The 17,293-nt window shown below is 55.1% G+C and overlaps 1 protein-coding gene across 1 annotated transcript; it reads left to right on the forward strand.

The window, feature by feature from the left end:
- Nucleotides 1-300: 300 nt before the first annotated feature.
- Nucleotides 301-16,887, forward strand: LOC141997563 (bactericidal permeability-increasing protein-like). The gene is made up of 15 exons (XM_074969954.1): nt 301-491; nt 2,051-2,165; nt 2,968-3,096; nt 4,059-4,214; nt 4,824-4,887; nt 7,426-7,489; nt 8,041-8,132; nt 8,697-8,873; nt 9,746-9,805; nt 10,122-10,289; nt 10,776-10,843; nt 12,186-12,228; nt 13,313-13,376; nt 13,904-13,980; nt 15,807-16,887. Exons 1-15 carry the CDS (start codon nt 377-379, stop codon nt 15,843-15,845), a joined length of 1,431 nt encoding a protein of 476 aa, XP_074826055.1. The 5' UTR covers nt 301-376; the 3' UTR covers nt 15,846-16,887.
- The last annotated feature ends 406 nt before the right edge of the window (nt 16,888-17,293 follow it).

The following is a 17,293-nucleotide window of genomic DNA, read 5'->3' on the forward strand; positions in this document are numbered from 1 at the left end:
TTCGTGGAGCCGGGCGTCACCCCCACTGCAAGAGCCCAGCAGCAACTCTCAAAGTGAGGAGTGAGCGAGCCCCAGGCCCGGGAGCAGAAAGCACAAGTGCCCCGAGCAGCCCTGTCCCCTGGGGTGTGGCCCAGCCCCAGCCCCAGCCCCAGGAGGAGGAACCTAGAGCAGGACATGGCTGAGAATTGTGCAAGTGGGGACGGCCCCCAGAGGAATGGGAAAGCAACTTCCTGCTTTCTTGGCACCCATTCTCAGTTCCCTTTTCCACTCTGTTATAAACACGCCGGTTATAGCAGCAGGATCATAGGGGAGCATCAGCCAGCAGCCAGCTCAGCACGTCTTGGTGGCTGGACGGTACCTACGCACTCCTGTAAGGATGGCAACGCGTCACCTGGCCCTGGCTGCCTCGGTGCTGGCCATCTGCATGGTGCTCACCAGGGCCACTAACCCCGGCTTTGTGGCCAGAATCACTGTTAAAGGCCTGGACTACGGTAGGTTCCCAATCTAATTTGTGTCTGTCTCACACCGAGCCTGGCGAGGGGGGCCAGGTGGGCAGCTACCCAAAATGCATTGTAAGGAGGGTACGATAGGAACCAGTCGGCCAGTGGGATGGACATGCAGGTGCTAGTCACGACTGTGAGGATGGGTCCCAGGACCGTGTGGAGTGGCCTGTTCCCATTCTGGGGCAGTCTCTGGAATGGGCCTTTTCATGGCAATGTCTCCCTGTGAAGGCAGGGAAGGAAACCTGGCAACCCCATTAGGGCACTCAGAACTTGCATCTCTCCGGGCGTCTTCTCTGTGGGGTGCATGGTGGTTACATGGGCAGCATCCTCCCTGCATTCTCTCTGCGTGTGGCGGGAAGTGAGTGCGCTCTGCAACCCGGCTTGGAGGGATCTTTGGGGCTGGGGACCCCTCCCTGTCTCCCTTTGGCCCCCAGCTCTTGCCCCGTGTACTTCCCATCCTGGCAGCGCATGGGGCTGGTTAGCTGGCGAGGTGTCTCGCTCCTTCAGTGCATGACACCAGCTCCCGAAGCGCAGAGAGACTCACCCAGGTCAATGAGCTCCCAGGCTGAGATGAGTCCGTCACTGAAGTGAAATCACAGAACAAGCTCTTATGCAGCCCTGTTATGGATTGAACAAGACGCAGCTCCTCCCTCCCCACCCCCCAAGAGCTATCTGGAGAGCGGGAAGTGCCTTTCCCTCCCAGCTAGAGCCGGGGGCTGTCTACACTGCAGTCAGAAGTGTGATTGCAGCTCGCACTAGCTTTAGTCTAGGTCACGTGACTAGACATAGCACACGCCGGCACGGAGCCTGGTGCAGGCTGTACCAGCCCGCCGGAAAGCCCGGGTACATGCTCATGTCGCTAACCCATGCCAGGGCCACGAGGCCGCACCTTCGCTGCTGTTTTTAGCCGCACTAGCTAAATTCAAGCTGGAGCAAGCAGCAGTCCCACCTCCGGTTGCAGTGGACACACACCTGTGCTGACCTCAGGAGAACCCTGGGCCCATCCCACCCGGCTCGGCTGTGCCTTGTGCAGTGCTCTGCGCTGTCAAAGTGAGTGCAGTGTGCGAGCACTCAGATCTGGGGCCTCTTTGACACCAGCGTTCCCCCTGCTTTGCACTGGTGTAAATGACTGCCCAGAGTACAGGGCTGTGAAGAATGAGGCTCACTAGCATCCATTAGGAGCTGGAATTCATGCACGTTTTGGCATGCAGCCCACTTCCTGGATTCCCTTCACCTTGGCAGCCGTGCAGCCTGCCCTGTGCCAATTGTCCACCTTGCTGCTGCCTTCCCCCATGGGCCCAGGTTAATCAATGTCACTTAGTGCAGCCCAGGTTGTAATGTTAGGGTTCTTTCTCGCAATCTGAGGCTTCGCACTAATAATCACACGTGGGATGGAAACCAGCTCCCTTCACTTACTGAATCAGCAGGTAAGTTACTAACTGGTTGTTCCTTTTGACACTTTCCTCGTGTGATGGCAAATATGCCAGGGCTGTATCCAGCTGGCTCGCAAAGGGCCAGCCTGTGACATGCACTTTGTGTCCCTGCAGCTCGTCAGGAGGGCATCGCTGCCCTGCAGAAGGAATTAGCCAAGCTGAAGCTGCCAGACTTCTCGGGGTCCTTTAAAGTCAAGGTGTTAGGGAAGGTGCGCTACACATTCCACAGGTGAGACCTTGGGGCTTCCACGTGCAGCCGTCCCCCGCCCCCAGTACGAGCTCTGAGTGCAAGCTGCGGGGCAGAGTCCTTCCCAGGGTGGGGCATGTCCCTGACGGCCATTCCTCTCCCGCCGGAGAGCCAGGTGCAAGAGGGTTCAATAAGGTGGAGCAAGAGCTCCTGATGGAAAGTGAATTGCCATGGTTCTGCCAAACCCGTTTATCCAAACCTCCGAGCCGGAGCAAGGTAATATGTGACTTGGAGCCCAGGCACTCAAGGTTGGGATGGTGTTTGTGCAAAATCGGACCAATGGGTTTTGCCAAAAAGAAAACCTACCCCCAGCCCAGTTTGTCCCTGCCTGATTCCACAGCTAGCCCTTCCCCAGGGAGCAGAACCCACCGACTAGAGCTCCCAATGCTGCTGGGATGACCTCTCCTTTCAGGAGACCGCGAATAAGCCCACCCCCACCCCCAGCCCGTCTGACACAAGCAGGTTCCTGTGATGGCAAAAGCACTTTGTGGCTCTCTCCCAGGAGCGAGGTCACCTTGCTACGCTGAGAGAACGGCGGGTGGCTGGCAGAGCGTTGTGTTCACAGAAGGGGGCGTAGCCCCAGGGGTACAGCCCCTTCTTGTGCCTCAGTCTGTCTGGGAGGGGTCACTCGCAAGGGAGGAAAGGAGTTTGTTCACCCTGACCTGCTCGGCCCTCGGCCCCGTGCGACCAGCAGTGCTGGTGGCTGTGGGGACAGGAGGCCTGTGCTCAGGGTTTTCCCGGGGAAGCTCTGGTTTCCTGCTGAGAGAATTTCTCTCTCTTGCAGTCTGAACCTTCGCAGTTTCCAGTTGCCGAGTTCGCAGATTGCCCTGATCCCCAACGTGGGCCTGAAGGTCTCCATTGCCAACGCCTTTGCCCAGCTGACGGGGAAGTGGAAGGTGAAGAAGAGATTTCTGTAAGCGCCGTCCAGCTCTGTGCACCCTTTGTGTCCCAAAACGGCCCCATCTCTTTTATCTCCCCTCCCCGACCCCCTGCGCGCACACATACACACACACACTTGTTTTTCCTTGTCATTTCCTGCTCCACTAACTTGTTTCCCACGTGTAGGGGGCTGAGTCTCCTCTCATACTAGTTTTACACCAGTGCTGCCTCATTGACATCAGTGGGGTTACTCCGGATTTACACTAGCGTAAGCGAGAGAAGGATCAGGCTCATCATCCACAGAGAGGCAGGCCCCAACACCCACCCATGGGTGGGGGTCACCCATAGGGCCTGTCTCCCTGGCGTGAGCATTCACAGTGATGGTTGGAGGGCAGTACCCAAGCCCAACTTCTCATTTCCGGAGGGCAGCATTCTCGCAGTGCTGGGCAGGGGGCTGTGTTCTTCTCTGGATCTCCTCCAGAGTCACTCCTACAGCCCTTGTAGGCTCTGGCCTCTGACACAGCCTGGCCTTTGCACTTCAGCCCTGGGTGATCCGTCGAGGGGCTCGGTCGCGTGGCTCCGGGGGGAAGAGCCATGGGGATGAGTGTGGAGGGAATTTCTTGCTGTGTTCTTCCACCCTGCCTCTTTAGAAATAGCTAGTAGGTGACATGGGGCAGCCCCGAGCTGATGGTCTGAGCTGGTTAGTCGGAAGCACTGGAGAATATCCTGCAGTGAGCCTCCATCCTGGGCATGGAACCAGTGGCCTTACAGGTTATTTCCCACTCTCTAATTCCTGCTATAATGATGGACAAAGGAAACCGCAGGGTGACTGCGTATCCCGAATATTGCTCCAGCCTCAGGGATGTTCCTTGTGAATAATCAGTGCTCCAGGGATTAACATACAAGCCCTTTCCACCAGCATATGGCATGTGCAGGGGTTTTAGGAGAGCCCCTGCCTGCAAATGCAATCTCTTCTGCTTCTTCCTTTCCCATTAGCAGGGACAGTGGTTCATTTGACCTGAAGGTCGAGGGTCTCTCTATCTCTGTTGGTCTGAAGCTGGGCAGCGACGCCTCTGGTAGACCCACCATTACCACCTCGGAGTGTGGAACCCACATCTCCAACGTTCGGGTGCACATTTCGGGCAGGTTTGGGTATGTAACTGCCCTTAATTGTCATGGCTTGGGGGTCATGTTGATTAGCCCATCTTCTACAAGGGCCTCCAGGGATATAAATTACCTTCAGCCCATCTGTGCTGCGCCCATTGGTCTGTAAGCAGCACTGCCGGCCCTTCCAATTCTGCCTTCCTTCACAAAATGCTAGCGGGGTAAACTGAGTCCTGAAGTAATTGGCCCAGAGGCCCTGTAGCTGCACAGAGAGGCTAATTAAGGAAAAGCTCTGATACTGCCCAGGAGATTGGTTGGTCAAAGACGAATTTAATAAATAAACATACAGAACCAAATCATGAGCTAATGAATTATCTTGTACCAGGTCTGAATTTGGCCCACGGTGTTGTCCCTTTAGGAGACATGTTTTCAGCCCATCTCTAAATTTGGGTGCACACATTTTACAAGCCTATCTGCAAATGCAGCCATTGTATTAAAACAAAGCAAAGCAGCCAAGATTTGAATCCAAACCATCCTGGGACAACATGCCCAGCGGTCACACACCTCTCTAGTGTCGCCCTTTTCCAAGGAAACACTCCTCCGATATCCTCCCATGGGCAGGAGCATGACTTGATCGCACTGTGTTTTTCTCCATAGTTGGCTGTACAATCTCTTTCACAAGAAGATTGAGTCCAGCTTCAGGAGGACCATGGAAGGCAAGGTACGATATGCTAGGAGCACAGAATACCAACTCTTGATAGTGACCCCTCTCCCACTGTCCAGCTCTCCTGCGGCACTGACACGATTTCCAAATGGCCTGTGTCCACACGCTCTTGCTCTCAGGCGAGAGCTCGGGGCGCGGGGGGTGTCCTGGAGCTCGAGTTCTTGGGGAGAGGTGTGCGGTACAGAGATCAGTGCTGCAAAGTATCGTGAAAAAACACATAAACTGCAGTCACCTCGGCAGTGCACAGTTCTTACGGAATTCTAAACTTGCAACATTTGCCGATGCCTAATATCATTGGTCTCAATTAACAAAGACTTTTCTTTTCCCGGGGTCGTTAATTAGATCGCATGCTTCAGCCAAGCTCAGATCAAAAGACAGAGCCCACTTAGAGCGAGGCTTTCAACGGCCTGTCACTCGTAGAGATTTTTAGGAGCTTTGGTGTAGAAATTCTCATTGCTGGATTTACAGTCATTTACTGGCTTGTTTTAATGGGGCGCAGTGGCAACACCCAGGTACCTACAGCACAGTACAATAGCCTACCCTCAGGAAATCTGCACCAAGACACGGAAACAAGCTGTTAGAAATAATTGCTACATGGCTAACTGGCCCGACTTGCTACAGCTCTTGATGTGAACTTCATTCAGGAAGGAGGCAGTTGGAGAACAGGGAAAAGTCCATTTATATAATAGATTTAAAATGCTGGACTGATTGTATTGAGCTACTTTTAGTGCCATCTAGTGGCTTTTTAAGGGCCATCTGGAAGCCCTTGGAGCAGATGGGCTGGCATTCGAAGCAAAGCCCGGGCCTATCAGAGAGGTGCTTCTGTCTAAGGCTTTTGTCTCCTGCCTCTCTGGAGGGGACACTGCTGGGGAACATTGGAGACGGGGTGAGAATCTCTCTCAGTAACTCCCCTTCTTCTCCTTTTGCAGCACATCAGGGTCCCCGTCACCACATGCCAGAAACTTCCCGTAGGCAGAGGCCTAGCCCCCCTGCTCTATAGCGCCGGTTCCCATGTTCCCTGGTTAATCTGCTCATGCCTGTCCCAAGGAAGTCACGGAGATGCTTTGTTTCCCCTCCTTAGAACAGGGGGTGCATCCCATCTCTCACCCTAACTCCCCGCACCCCACAGCTCCCCATCTGTCTCAGGGACTTGCCCACACCCTGCAGAGCTGAACCTCCGCTGCTTTACCTCTCTCCCCTTCCCACGCTCTGCTGGGCTGGCTCCCCCTTGACACACTCTGTGCACTAGGAGGGTGTGTGCATACACAAGGGCTGTTATATGACTCAGCCCACAACAAATCTTTCCCATTTCCCCATCAGTCTCAGGCCAGGTTTTGGCGCTCCAGGGCCCTGCGTGGATGTGTCCTGTCTCTGCACAGCGGGGGGAAGGAACATACCTTGCGGTAACAAGCTGTACAGCAGAGAGGAGGGAAAAGAACTGGTTTGACAACTAACAGGCGTGAGCGTGAACTGACCACATGATGGATAATGGGAACCCGTGGACTAGAATAGTAACCGGGCAGCTCCTGCCTCCTACCTCTCGAGGGAATTCCCCCCTTGTGCTCAGCTCTTTGTTTTCTGGTTACCACGCCCCTGTCTTCTGAAGCACTGGCTATTGCTCTTGGCCACTGCTGCAGGCCAGAGGCCAGACTGGAAAGACCAATGGTCCGATCCAGCGCGGCGGTTTCTGGGTCCTTACGGGAAGCGGGACTGGAGAAGATCTCCGGCAGGTATTCCAGTGCATTGGCAGGGTTATTCCCTGCAGTCCATTTCCAACCATGCTGTACACGCTGGTTCAGTCTCCCAGTAACACTGAAGTGGCATTTCTGCCGAGCCCCTGGAGCTGGGCGAGGAGAGTCAATAGCGTGCTGTCGCTGAGAGCACAGAGCCCTTTGGGTTTTATCATCACACTCTATCGAGCTGTTTCTCTCCCCCTCCCCAGGCAAGGCTGAATTAGCCCTTTCTGGTTGCCTGGGTAGGCTAAAAACTTGGCTACCCAGCCTGGCTTACCCAGAAGCAGTAAGTTAAAGACACCCCCGCCCCCCATGTGCTGCCGGGGGCATGAGTGCTGCATTTGGTGAACAGCCAAACTTCCAGTCTGCTGGTGGAGCTTTGGACATAGAGGTCCAGTGATCAGAGCTCATCCAGAGCAGGCTGGATTCCACGTACGTAGTCTCCAGCATGTCCAGTCTAGAACATAGAACTGGGACTTGGGTCACAAGTGAGACCCTTTTCAAAGGAGCTCAACTCAGCCACTAGGCTGTGCTTGGAGTTGTTTGCATGAGCAAATATTTGCGCACACAGCCCCCCCACACACATACACACATGATGCATGCATGTTGGGCAGTCAGCCAGACCGCTGCCTCGTTTGCAGGCAGAAATGTCACTTGCGTGTGCAAACGCAGGCTTTTGCATAAGTAAAAAAGTTGTGCAACATTGCAGAAACTGAGAGGCGGTTTGAGGACTTGCCACTCGGTGTGTGACTCAGACAGAGCTGCTGGCCAGTCACCAAGGGGTCACCTCTGTTTTCCACAGGTCTGCGAAGCAGTGACCAGCTCTGTCACCACCAAGCTGCAGCCCTATCTCCAGACTCTGCCAGGTACAACACGATGATGGCTTTGGATTTTTACAAGTCTTTCCCCTAGGCCAGGCACATGCCATGGGACACTGTTTTTCACCCCGCATTTAGCCTCTGGCCCACACTGAGGGCCATGGGGCACCACATCACCCCAAAGGGACCGTGTGAGCTGCCTGGTGGAGGCTGTCCCCCTCTGTACGTAGTCAGCTGCTCTCAGGACAGGAGGGTGCAAAGCCCTGCCTCCTCCCTGCAGCCTCTAGGGAGCATGGCGGGACCAGGCCCAGGGCTCCCCAGGGGTTGGGACTGCAGGTGTCCTTAGCAGAAAGGACCCAGCTTGACTCTCCGGGCTGAGGGCTAGTTCCCAGAGCTGGTAGCTACAGAAAAACCCTGTCTCTTTGCTCTGAACTGAGCTGAGGGAGAATAAACCTGGCTCCCTAACTCCCTATGCCACTGGTAACTCCTCACTGGCTTGCTGCTCTGTGAGTCCCAGCTAGAGAGCGGGAACAGCTCACCCCCCAGTGATTTCCACTGGCATCTCAGCCCATCGGGTTTGTGTCTCTCCTGTTCTGTAGTCACAGCAAAGATAGACAAGGTGGCTGGGATTGATTACTCCCTGGTTGCACCTCCCACGGCAACAGCCCAGTCTCTGGATGTGAATCTGAAGGTGAGATGAGAACTGAGGGACACACACAACCCTGGGGGGATCAGTGAAGAATATATGTACGTTTCATTAGCATTTCTGCCTAGCGAGGGCCTGGAGCATCAACTACCAGGTGCCAGAGCATCCTAGGAGCTAGGGGCTGAAACTCAAGCCTCATTGATTCTGTTCCCAGATCTGCCACTGACTCTCAGTGTGGAATTGTGACCATTGGCACGTCACTTAACCTCTCTGTGCCTCCAGTGACTTAGCTGCAGCTAAAAGTGGGTAAAATGAGTAAAATGCAATCCACCTCTCTCTGGTGTCATGTACAGGGCACTTGAGCTCCTTCCCATGACAAGCTCCAGGCCATTCCAAAACATTAGCATTCTTTATATTGATCCAGTCCCGGGTTATTTTTAACATGCTCTGGTGCGAGTGCAGGGTGGGGAGAGCGGTGGGTAGACCCGGTTTTTATTTTCTTCCTCTGAACGCTTTGCTCCCAAGCTGGGTCAGTGAAAACCAAGTGAATTCCAGCTCCCCCTGTTCTCCCCTCCCCCAGGCATCATTCTTTCTTTCCTTCCTCACTAGGGTGAATTTTTTTCCCTGGCCCATCGCTCTGCCGTCCCCTTTGCTCCTCCCATACTGGCCTTCCCCGTGGATCATGACCGCATGGTTTACTTCGCAGCCTCCAGTTACTTCTTCAACACAGCTGGCTTTGTGTACCACACGGCCGGGGTCCTGCTCTTTGAGATCACTGATGCCATGGTAAGGGGTTGTGGGACTCAGGAGACCTGGGTTCCATTCCCATCTCAACCACAAGCTTCCTTGGGCATGTCGCTGAGTTTCTCCGGCCCATCTGTGAAATGGTTGAATCACCCTACTGCATGGGGTGAGGGTGAGATCAATCCATTGAGGACTGCATGGCGCTCAGACACTGGTGGTGAGGGCCATATGAGTACAAGATGGGTAGGGGCAGGGGTGCTGGGGTAAGTCAGTGGGGGATGTTTTCTCTCTCATCGGGCACCACATGTGGTGTGTGCAGTCATCCCCTGACAGGGTAAAAGGCAAGATCTCATGTGGACCCGCCCTTCGAGGCAGATCCCACCTTGCTGCTGGCAGACATGGGGTTGAGAGCTTGTCTCACCATGCAGGGAGGGTCCCACAAACCCTGGGCTATGGCTGCTGGAGAAGGAGGTGGGGTGGTTAGTCACAGTTCCTGGGCTAATGGCACCCCTGAGCCCATCCGCTTTCAGGCCTTGGGCTGCGACCGCCCTCAGGATGGATGCAGGCAATTCTCTCATTCTCAGACGGGGCCCTGGGCATCAGCTGTGGTCACCTCTGCAGGTCTTAATTCCAGCATGACAGGCCTATCATAAACATGCCACTCCCAGTGGAGTTAGATCGGACAGGAAAGTCTAATAACCCACCTCAGCTGTAGCGTCACTTTCCTTGACTGACCAGGTCACGTACCAGCTTCATACCGGGCCCGGCTTTACACAGCAATAGGCTTAGGTTATTGAGGATGGCGGGTTTGGTGGCTGATTTTGCCTCCGGCTCTTCCGCTTGTCATTCCATACAGCAGGTCATTGCTCCGTTGAATTGACCCTCCGGCACCATTTGTGTTTCTCCTGCCACAGATTCCGAAGGAGTTTAAATTCCATTTGAACACCTCCACTTTTTCAGCCTTCATTCCCCAGGTACGTGTCCTGCTCCCCTGAGAGAGCGTCGGTGCTGAGCCAGCTACCGGCCTGCCACTCACAAACGACTGGGCACCGTGGTTTGCTGGGGGTGGCCTCAGGAAAGGGGTGTTCAGGAAAGACATGTTTGGAAATGGTGAGGTGGGCACGCTGCTCGCTGGGGCGATGGTCACAGGAGGAACATGATGTGTTGTTAGATTAAAGTCTGCATCAGATTCCATTTCTCAGGGACTTTGCTTTATCACGATACCGAGCTTGTGCAAATCTGTCGTCACCTTCCCCGGTGCTAACTGGCTCTCCTCTGCTCCGTCCCCAGCTGGAAAAGATGTACCCAGACAAGCTGATGAAGCTCAGGATTAAAACCTCTTCTCCTCCGTTCCTGACCATCGCGCCTGGGAACTTGTCGCTTACGCCTGTTGTGGATATCCAAGCATACGTTATCCTACCCAACTCCTCCTTTGTCCCCATCTTCCTCCTCAGCGTGGTAAGTCTGGGCATGGCTTATGGATATTGGCCCTGGGTGGAGAGACCTTAGTGCAGTCGCCCTACTGATGATAGAGGAGGGATCTGGCATATGGACCTGGAATAGCTGCTAGCTCTGCTAAGCGCATATCCCTGTGTCTCCCCCTCTAGCGAGCTGACTCCTGCTGGGATCGGCTGGGACTGGATTTGCCATGAGCTGGGCCCCATCCCTTTGCCAAGTGCAGCAACCCTACTGCATTCCTCCAGCAGGAGAGGAGAGGGACCCCTCACATAACCTGCCTGTCTGCCTTTCCCAGCACAGCCGCTCTGGCCTCCTCCCTGGGCCAGCGTGGCTCCAAGTGCTGTCAGCAAGGTGACAGTGCAGGCTGTGCCCAGCCCTTCCCCTGCAGGAGCCAGATCTCTCTCCTGGCTCCCCGATCCCAGGGAAGGGCCTTTGCATTCACAGTCCCAGTCCCACGGGAACTGACGTCACTTCTCCTATTCCTAGACCAGCAGCGTTTCAGTCAAGATTATGGTGACCTCTGCCCAGATAGGTGGGACCCTGGAGCTTGGCAGGTAGGAGCCACAGCGAGGGTCGGGAGTGGGGGTGGAGGGGAGTTCAACCTTTGTCCTTCCCTGCTAAGCCGCCCTCAGGTCATAAGATGCTCATAAAGGCTTGATAGAGAGCAGGGCGTCTCTGAGAGCAGCGTGGATCCTGGGCAATGGCTCTGCCAGAGGATACGGCTAAACTTTCTGCAGCGCCCAGGAGGTGTCGGAGTTTCCATTCTAGGGGTGAGGGCAGGGAGAGGGTGAGAAGGAGGCTGAGAAGCATCCCAGAGCTGCCAGACTCCCTGCTGGCTAGTGGGCTAGCTGTGGCCATGGCCTTATTGGTGGGGTAAATGCAGCCCTTGTGTAAGCTACATTGGCGTCAGACCAGTTGCACTGGCTTGCATCGGAGCTGAATTTGGTCCTGTACCTGCCGGTGAAGGCCAGGGGTCGCAGAGGGAGGGGGAGTGATGAAGCTGGGATGAAAGCTGTGGGATTCAAACTCCCAGCTCCCCTGGTATGTGACCTTCACTCCTCCCAGCGTGCCTGGGCATTACAGCACACACAACACTGAGTATCACAGTGCACCGCCAGCCCCAGCCGCACCACAGCACCCGAGTATCCCTGCCCAGGGCCCGCCCCCGGCCGCCCGACAGTACCCGAGTATCACCACAGCACCCGAGTATCACTGCCCAGGGCCCGCCTCCGGCCGCCCCCCCAGTACCCGAGTATCACCACAGCACCCGAGTATCACTGCCCAGGGCCCGCCTCCGGCCGCCTCCCCAGTACCCGAGTATCACCACAGCACCCGAGTATCACTGCCCAGGGCCCGCCCCCGGCCGCCCCACAGTACCCGAGTATCACTGCCCAGGGCCCGCCTCCGGCCGCCCCCCCAGTACCCGAGTATCACTGCCCAGGGCCCACCCCCGGCCGCCCCACAGTACCCGAGTATCACCACAGTACCCGAGTATCACTGCCCAGGGCCCGCCCTCGGCCGCCCCACAGTACCCGAGTATCACCACAGCACCCGAGTATCACTGCCCAGGGCCCGCCCCCTGCCGCCCCACAGTACCCGAGTATCACTACCCAGGGCCTGCCTTTGGCTGCACCACAGTACCCCAGTACCACACACTGCACCCAAGCCAGCCATGCCCATCACTGCCCAGGGCCTGCTCCTGGCCGCACTCCAGTGCCTGCTGCTATCACAGAGGGACGGCAGAGCTCTGCTTGGCAGCCATTCCACTCTCTTTAAAGGCCGGGCTGGCTGCGGGTGGGGTTCAGACGTGAGCCCCCTCCTGGGGCCGAGCCCTGACAGTAGAGCTCCCTACGCGAGGGCGCGACGGACGTGCCAAGTCTCTGTGTTTTTCTGCAGGCTGCAGCTGTCACTGAAGCACTCGGACGTCGGCCCTTTCTCTGTGAGTTCTCCTTGGAGGGACTTCACCCAGGCTCTGCTTGGAGGAGCTGCTGGGCTTGATTCACACCTCTGGGTGTGCCCCCAAGGGAGGGCTCCCGGGGGAGGGGAGATGGCGCCCCACTGCCTCCATTCTGTGGGGGTGCCGCCGGGCCAGGGCAGCTGTAAGTTCCAGCCAGGGCGCAAGAGGAGCTGCACCGCTGCGGCTTGTCTCATCTCCCAGGACGCTCTGGACTCCATCGTCGCTTCAGAGGTGCCCCCCACCCCTGCCCCCGGGAAGTAGGGTTGCCAGTGGCTGGTGCACTGTGACTCCCTTCCAGCCACCGGGGGTCACAAGCTGGGCTTGCCAGCAGGAAGACTCCAGCCCGATCTAAAGCAGTGAGGTGATGTCCACGCTGCACCCCTCCTCCACCTGCTGTGTCAGCGCTTCTGGGAAACTTCCACAGGCCCGTCCCTTCCTCCTCCCTTGAGCACCAGGAATGCGTGCATGTGTCTACACTGCACCCTAAGCCCAGGCTGGCACTCAGGTTTCAGCCCCCCTTCCATCAGCAAGCACTCAGGACCCGGGTCCTAGGACCCTGCTAGGGGACTGGGTCCCCTTCTGGGACCCCTCGGAGGCTCGGGTCAAAGCCCTGTCATTTTGCAGTGTGGATGGAGGTCAAGGTGCAGGCCTGAGTCAGACGGTCTGCATAGTGCAGTGTGGATGTGTTAGCCCAGCTGGGAGACCCCGGTGCAGTAATCACAAGCCCAGGGTTACAGGGCAGTGCGGTTGCTCAACATGGGCTTGGAAACACTGAGTCCCCCAGCCCAGCCAGGCTTAGCGTGCAGTATAGACATGCTGCCTGCGACCCAGGAGCCTGTGCCCCCCCACCGGGCCTGCCTGTGGGCCCGGGGACGATGCTTCCCTAGCCCAGGGTGTTGCAGTCTGTTGGACTCGGTTAGTTTCCAGGACGGCCCCTTTGTTTCGTCTCCTTGGTTCAAGCAGATTCTTACCTGAGTTCCTGGCCCCCTAACGTACAGCCACCCCCTCTCCCAGTACCTCCTCTGCTGCCAGCTGCAGAGGGTTACACTCTTCATTGCATCCCCAGGTGCAGCTGCTGCAGGCACTCATGAACTTCTATGGCTCCAGCATCCTGATCCCACGCATTAACGGTGAGGGGCTGGCGGGTCCAAGGGTATCTGTATCAGACCAGAGCCCTGACACCTCACTTATCAACAGTGGGCAGAAGCTGCTCCGGGCGGAGGAGACCTAGATCCCGGAGCTTCCACCAGCATCCTGGGCCTGCTGCACACACAGGGTGGGGGGCTGGATAGAGTCCATCTCGGAGCAGTGACACACAGAGAAGAGAACACAGTGGAAAGAATGTGAACGGCGCACGTCGTAATGCCTTCCAGATCCCGTCTCCCTAACGTGCTGCTTCTCGTTCTGCAGCTCGCAGGGCCAGAGCACTGGGACTGGCGCCTGTGTGTGTGTGCAGGGGCAGAGCGGCATGCGAGAAGTCTCCCCGCTTAGGCAGCTGCTGGGGGGGCTCCCAGCTCCTTCCCCCAGGGAGCAGGGTGCTAACATGGGGGCAGGGCTGGGTAGGTGTGAGTCGATGGTGCCCGGTTCGCTGCACAACCCCACAGCGACTCTGATTGTTCTGCCCCACCGTTGTTCTCATGAATGTTTTATTTTGCAGCGCTACTCAGGGAGGGCTTCCCTCTCCCTCTGCCGGCTCACGTCCAGCTCTCCAACCTCATCATACAGCCCCGCCAGGTCAGTGAACACAATCCCCTGTGCTGGGCAAAGGGGCACCTGGGCAATAATTTGGGGCAACAACTAATGCCAACGGCGGGACGGATCAGAGTGAGGAGCAGGGTGTGAGCCATGCCTGGAGCAACCACCACTGGATACCTTAGTATAGGGCCAGGGAAGGGCAGGGGAAGGCGAGGTGGCCTAATAAACCCTTTTCATCACTAGTGAAGCTCTTGCGGGGGGCAGGTAGGGCGGGAGAGGGAAGGAAGGGGTCTCTGAGCTGACACCCAGGTTGGTGGAAGCGCTGGGAGGAGGAGCAGTGCCGTTCACAGGCAGGGGAAGAGGCAGGAATCGCCCTGATTAGTTGGTGCTAGCTGGCAGGGAGAAGCTGGTCTGTACTAAGGGAGGAGAATGAGGAGAAGTTCCCAGACAGGATAGATCATGAGTCCAAGTGTCAGTGGTCAAGCAACACACAGACTCCATGGGAGCCCAGGTTCATATAAAGCCCTCTGTCTACCCAAGGTACATCCCTCTATTTCCTTGGGATTTACTGGGAGTGGGTGGACGGGGGTGGGAAGTGTCTCTCAGACAAGAACTTAGGAACTGAGCTGGTCTCAGCCCTGAGCGTCAGGGTCCAGATTTTCACAATTGCACGAGTATAGTTGCACACCAATCCCAGAACTGAACGTTCAGAGTCAGCATGCAAATGTACATGTGGTTTTGTGTTTTCTGAAAATCTGGTCTTAAATTTCACACAGCTCTCAATCACAGAATAGAATATCAGGGTTGGAAGGGACCTCAGGAGGTTCTAGTCCAACCCCCTGCTCAAAGCAGGTCCAATCCCCAACTAAATCATCCCAGCCAGGGCTTTGTCAAGCCTGACCTTAAAAACGAGATCCTGAAAGAAACGACAGATATGAAAAGACAACGTTCCTCTTTCCCCTGAGCAGCACCTGGCCTTGTGAATGGATAACAGGCTCCCACCTTTCCTCTTTGCCTGCACTGCACCCATCCTCATGCCCAGAGAGGGCTCCAGATTCTCTCCTTCCCCCAGCAATTCACTGCTACCAAAGCTGTTTGTCCAGGAGTAAAAAACATGTGATTTGTCTCCAAAGAAATTTATAAAGAGCAGAGATTTGCTGTGACTTTTGGCCCTAAATTCCCCCCATCTCCACCACCACTAACACACAGTCTTGCGATGTGCTATGTGTGGGTTTTCTATTGGGTCGCATCCTTCCCTGTCCCCACCCCCAGGTTAGCAGTGGCTGCATTCCGGTGGCTTTGGGTGCGCATACAGGGCTCAAGCCAATGCACACTGAAATCAGCGCAAGGAGTCCTGTTAATTTCAACGGGGCTTGGATCGAGCCCAGACCTTGTGAAGTAGTTGGGATCCCTCAGCATGAGAGGAACTAAGGAATTGTAACATGTTAAGGAACTGAGTCCATTGGGTGTTGGCCAGGCACGTTTGTAAAGCTCTTCCAAAGCAAAGCAGCATGAGACTGTTGGTGCCTGTGACTATTGCAGCACGTCCAGCCTAGGGCGAAGGAGTAAAGTGCCAATGACAGAAACAGAGAAACAGCTGCTCACACAATGCTGAATAAATATAAACTTGGGAACAATAGCTGGGGAGAAACATGGATTTCCCTCTGATGTGAAGCCAACTCACACTCTTCATGGCCTGCGGCATGCACCATACACACATGCTTACCGGCTTGCTGCTCTAACTAGAGTACATATTCCCTGATTAAAGAGAGCCCGGCATTTACCGCCGAATGCAGGTGGGCTCTGCTGTTCTGTGACCAAAGAAAAGGCTTTGCCAGTGGCTTACATCATGATCTCTCTCCTAGAACTTCCTGCTGTTTGGAGCAGATGTTCGTTACATGTAGAGACGCTGAGGACGAGACGCTGAAAGAAACGACTGATACGAAAAGACAACGTTCCTCTTTCCCCTGAGCAGCACCTGGCCTTGTGAATGGATAACAGGCTCCCACCTTTCCTCTTTGCCTGCACTGCACCCATCCTCATGCCCAGAGAGGGCTCCAGATTCTCTCCTTCCCCCAGCAATTCACTGCTACCAAAGCTGTTTGTCCAGGAGTAAAAAACATGTGATTTGTCTCCAAAGAAATTCCTCCCCTGCCTGCTCAGTCTGGATCACTGGGCACTGGATAGACAGAGGAGCAGCATGAGCATTTGAACAAAAAGAAAAACCAAGCAAACGAGCTTTCCTTCCACAGACTTTGACCAATGTACATGGCAGAGGGGCATTGCTGGCACATGACGGCCAACGCATTATCAAGGATCTACAACCTATCCTGAAGGACAACCCATCACTCTCACAGATCTTGGGAGACAGGCCAGTCCTTGCTTACAGACAGCCCCCCAACCTGAAGCAAATACTCACCAGCAACCACACACCACACAACAGAACCACTAACCCAGGAACCTATCCTTGCAACAAAGCCTGTTGCCAACTGTGTCCACATGTCTATTCAGGGGACACCATCATACGGCCTAATCACATCAGCCACACTATCAGAGGCTCGTTCACCTGCACATCTACCAATGTGATATATGCCATCGTGTGCCAGCAATGCCCCTCTGCCATGTACATTGGTCAAACTGGACAGTCTCTACGTAAAAGAATAAATGGACACAAATCAGACGTCAAGAATTATAACATTCATAAACCAGTCGGAGAACACTTCCATCTCTCTGGTCACTGAAAGTGGCCTAAAAGTGGCAATTCTTCAACAAAAAAACTTCAAAAACAGACTCCAGCGAGAGATTGCTGAATTGGAATTAATTTGCAAACTGGATACAATTAACTTAGGCTTGAATAGAGACTGGGAGTGGTTGAGTCATTACACAAAGTAAAACTATTTCCCCATGTTTATCCCCCACCCCCACCCCCCACTGCTCCTCCGATGTTCCTGTTAACTGCTGGAAATGGCCCACCTTGATTATCACTACAAAAGTTCCCCCCCCCCCCCCCCCGCTCTCCTGCTGGTAATAGCTCATCTTAAGTGATCACTCTCCTTACAGTGTGTATGGTAACACCCATTTTTTCATGTTCTGTGTGTATATAAATCTCCCCACTGTATTTTCCACTGCATGCATCCGATGAAGTGAGCTGTAGCTCACGAAAGCTTATGCTCAAATAAATTGGTTAGTCTCTAAGGTGCCACAAGTCCTCCTGTTCTTTTCATGGATAAGAAACACATGGAAGCATTTACTGTATCTGTTGCTGTCTTTTTAATGCAATGTAGCAGCTGGCAATGATGGGGGGTGGGAAAAGGAGAACCAGCACCATCTGAGCTGCCAGCTCACTGCACAT

Source organism: Natator depressus, chromosome 13, assembly GCF_965152275.1.
Source record: "Natator depressus isolate rNatDep1 chromosome 13, rNatDep2.hap1, whole genome shotgun sequence".
In the NCBI taxonomy this organism is placed as follows: Eukaryota; Metazoa; Chordata; order Testudines; family Cheloniidae; genus Natator; species Natator depressus.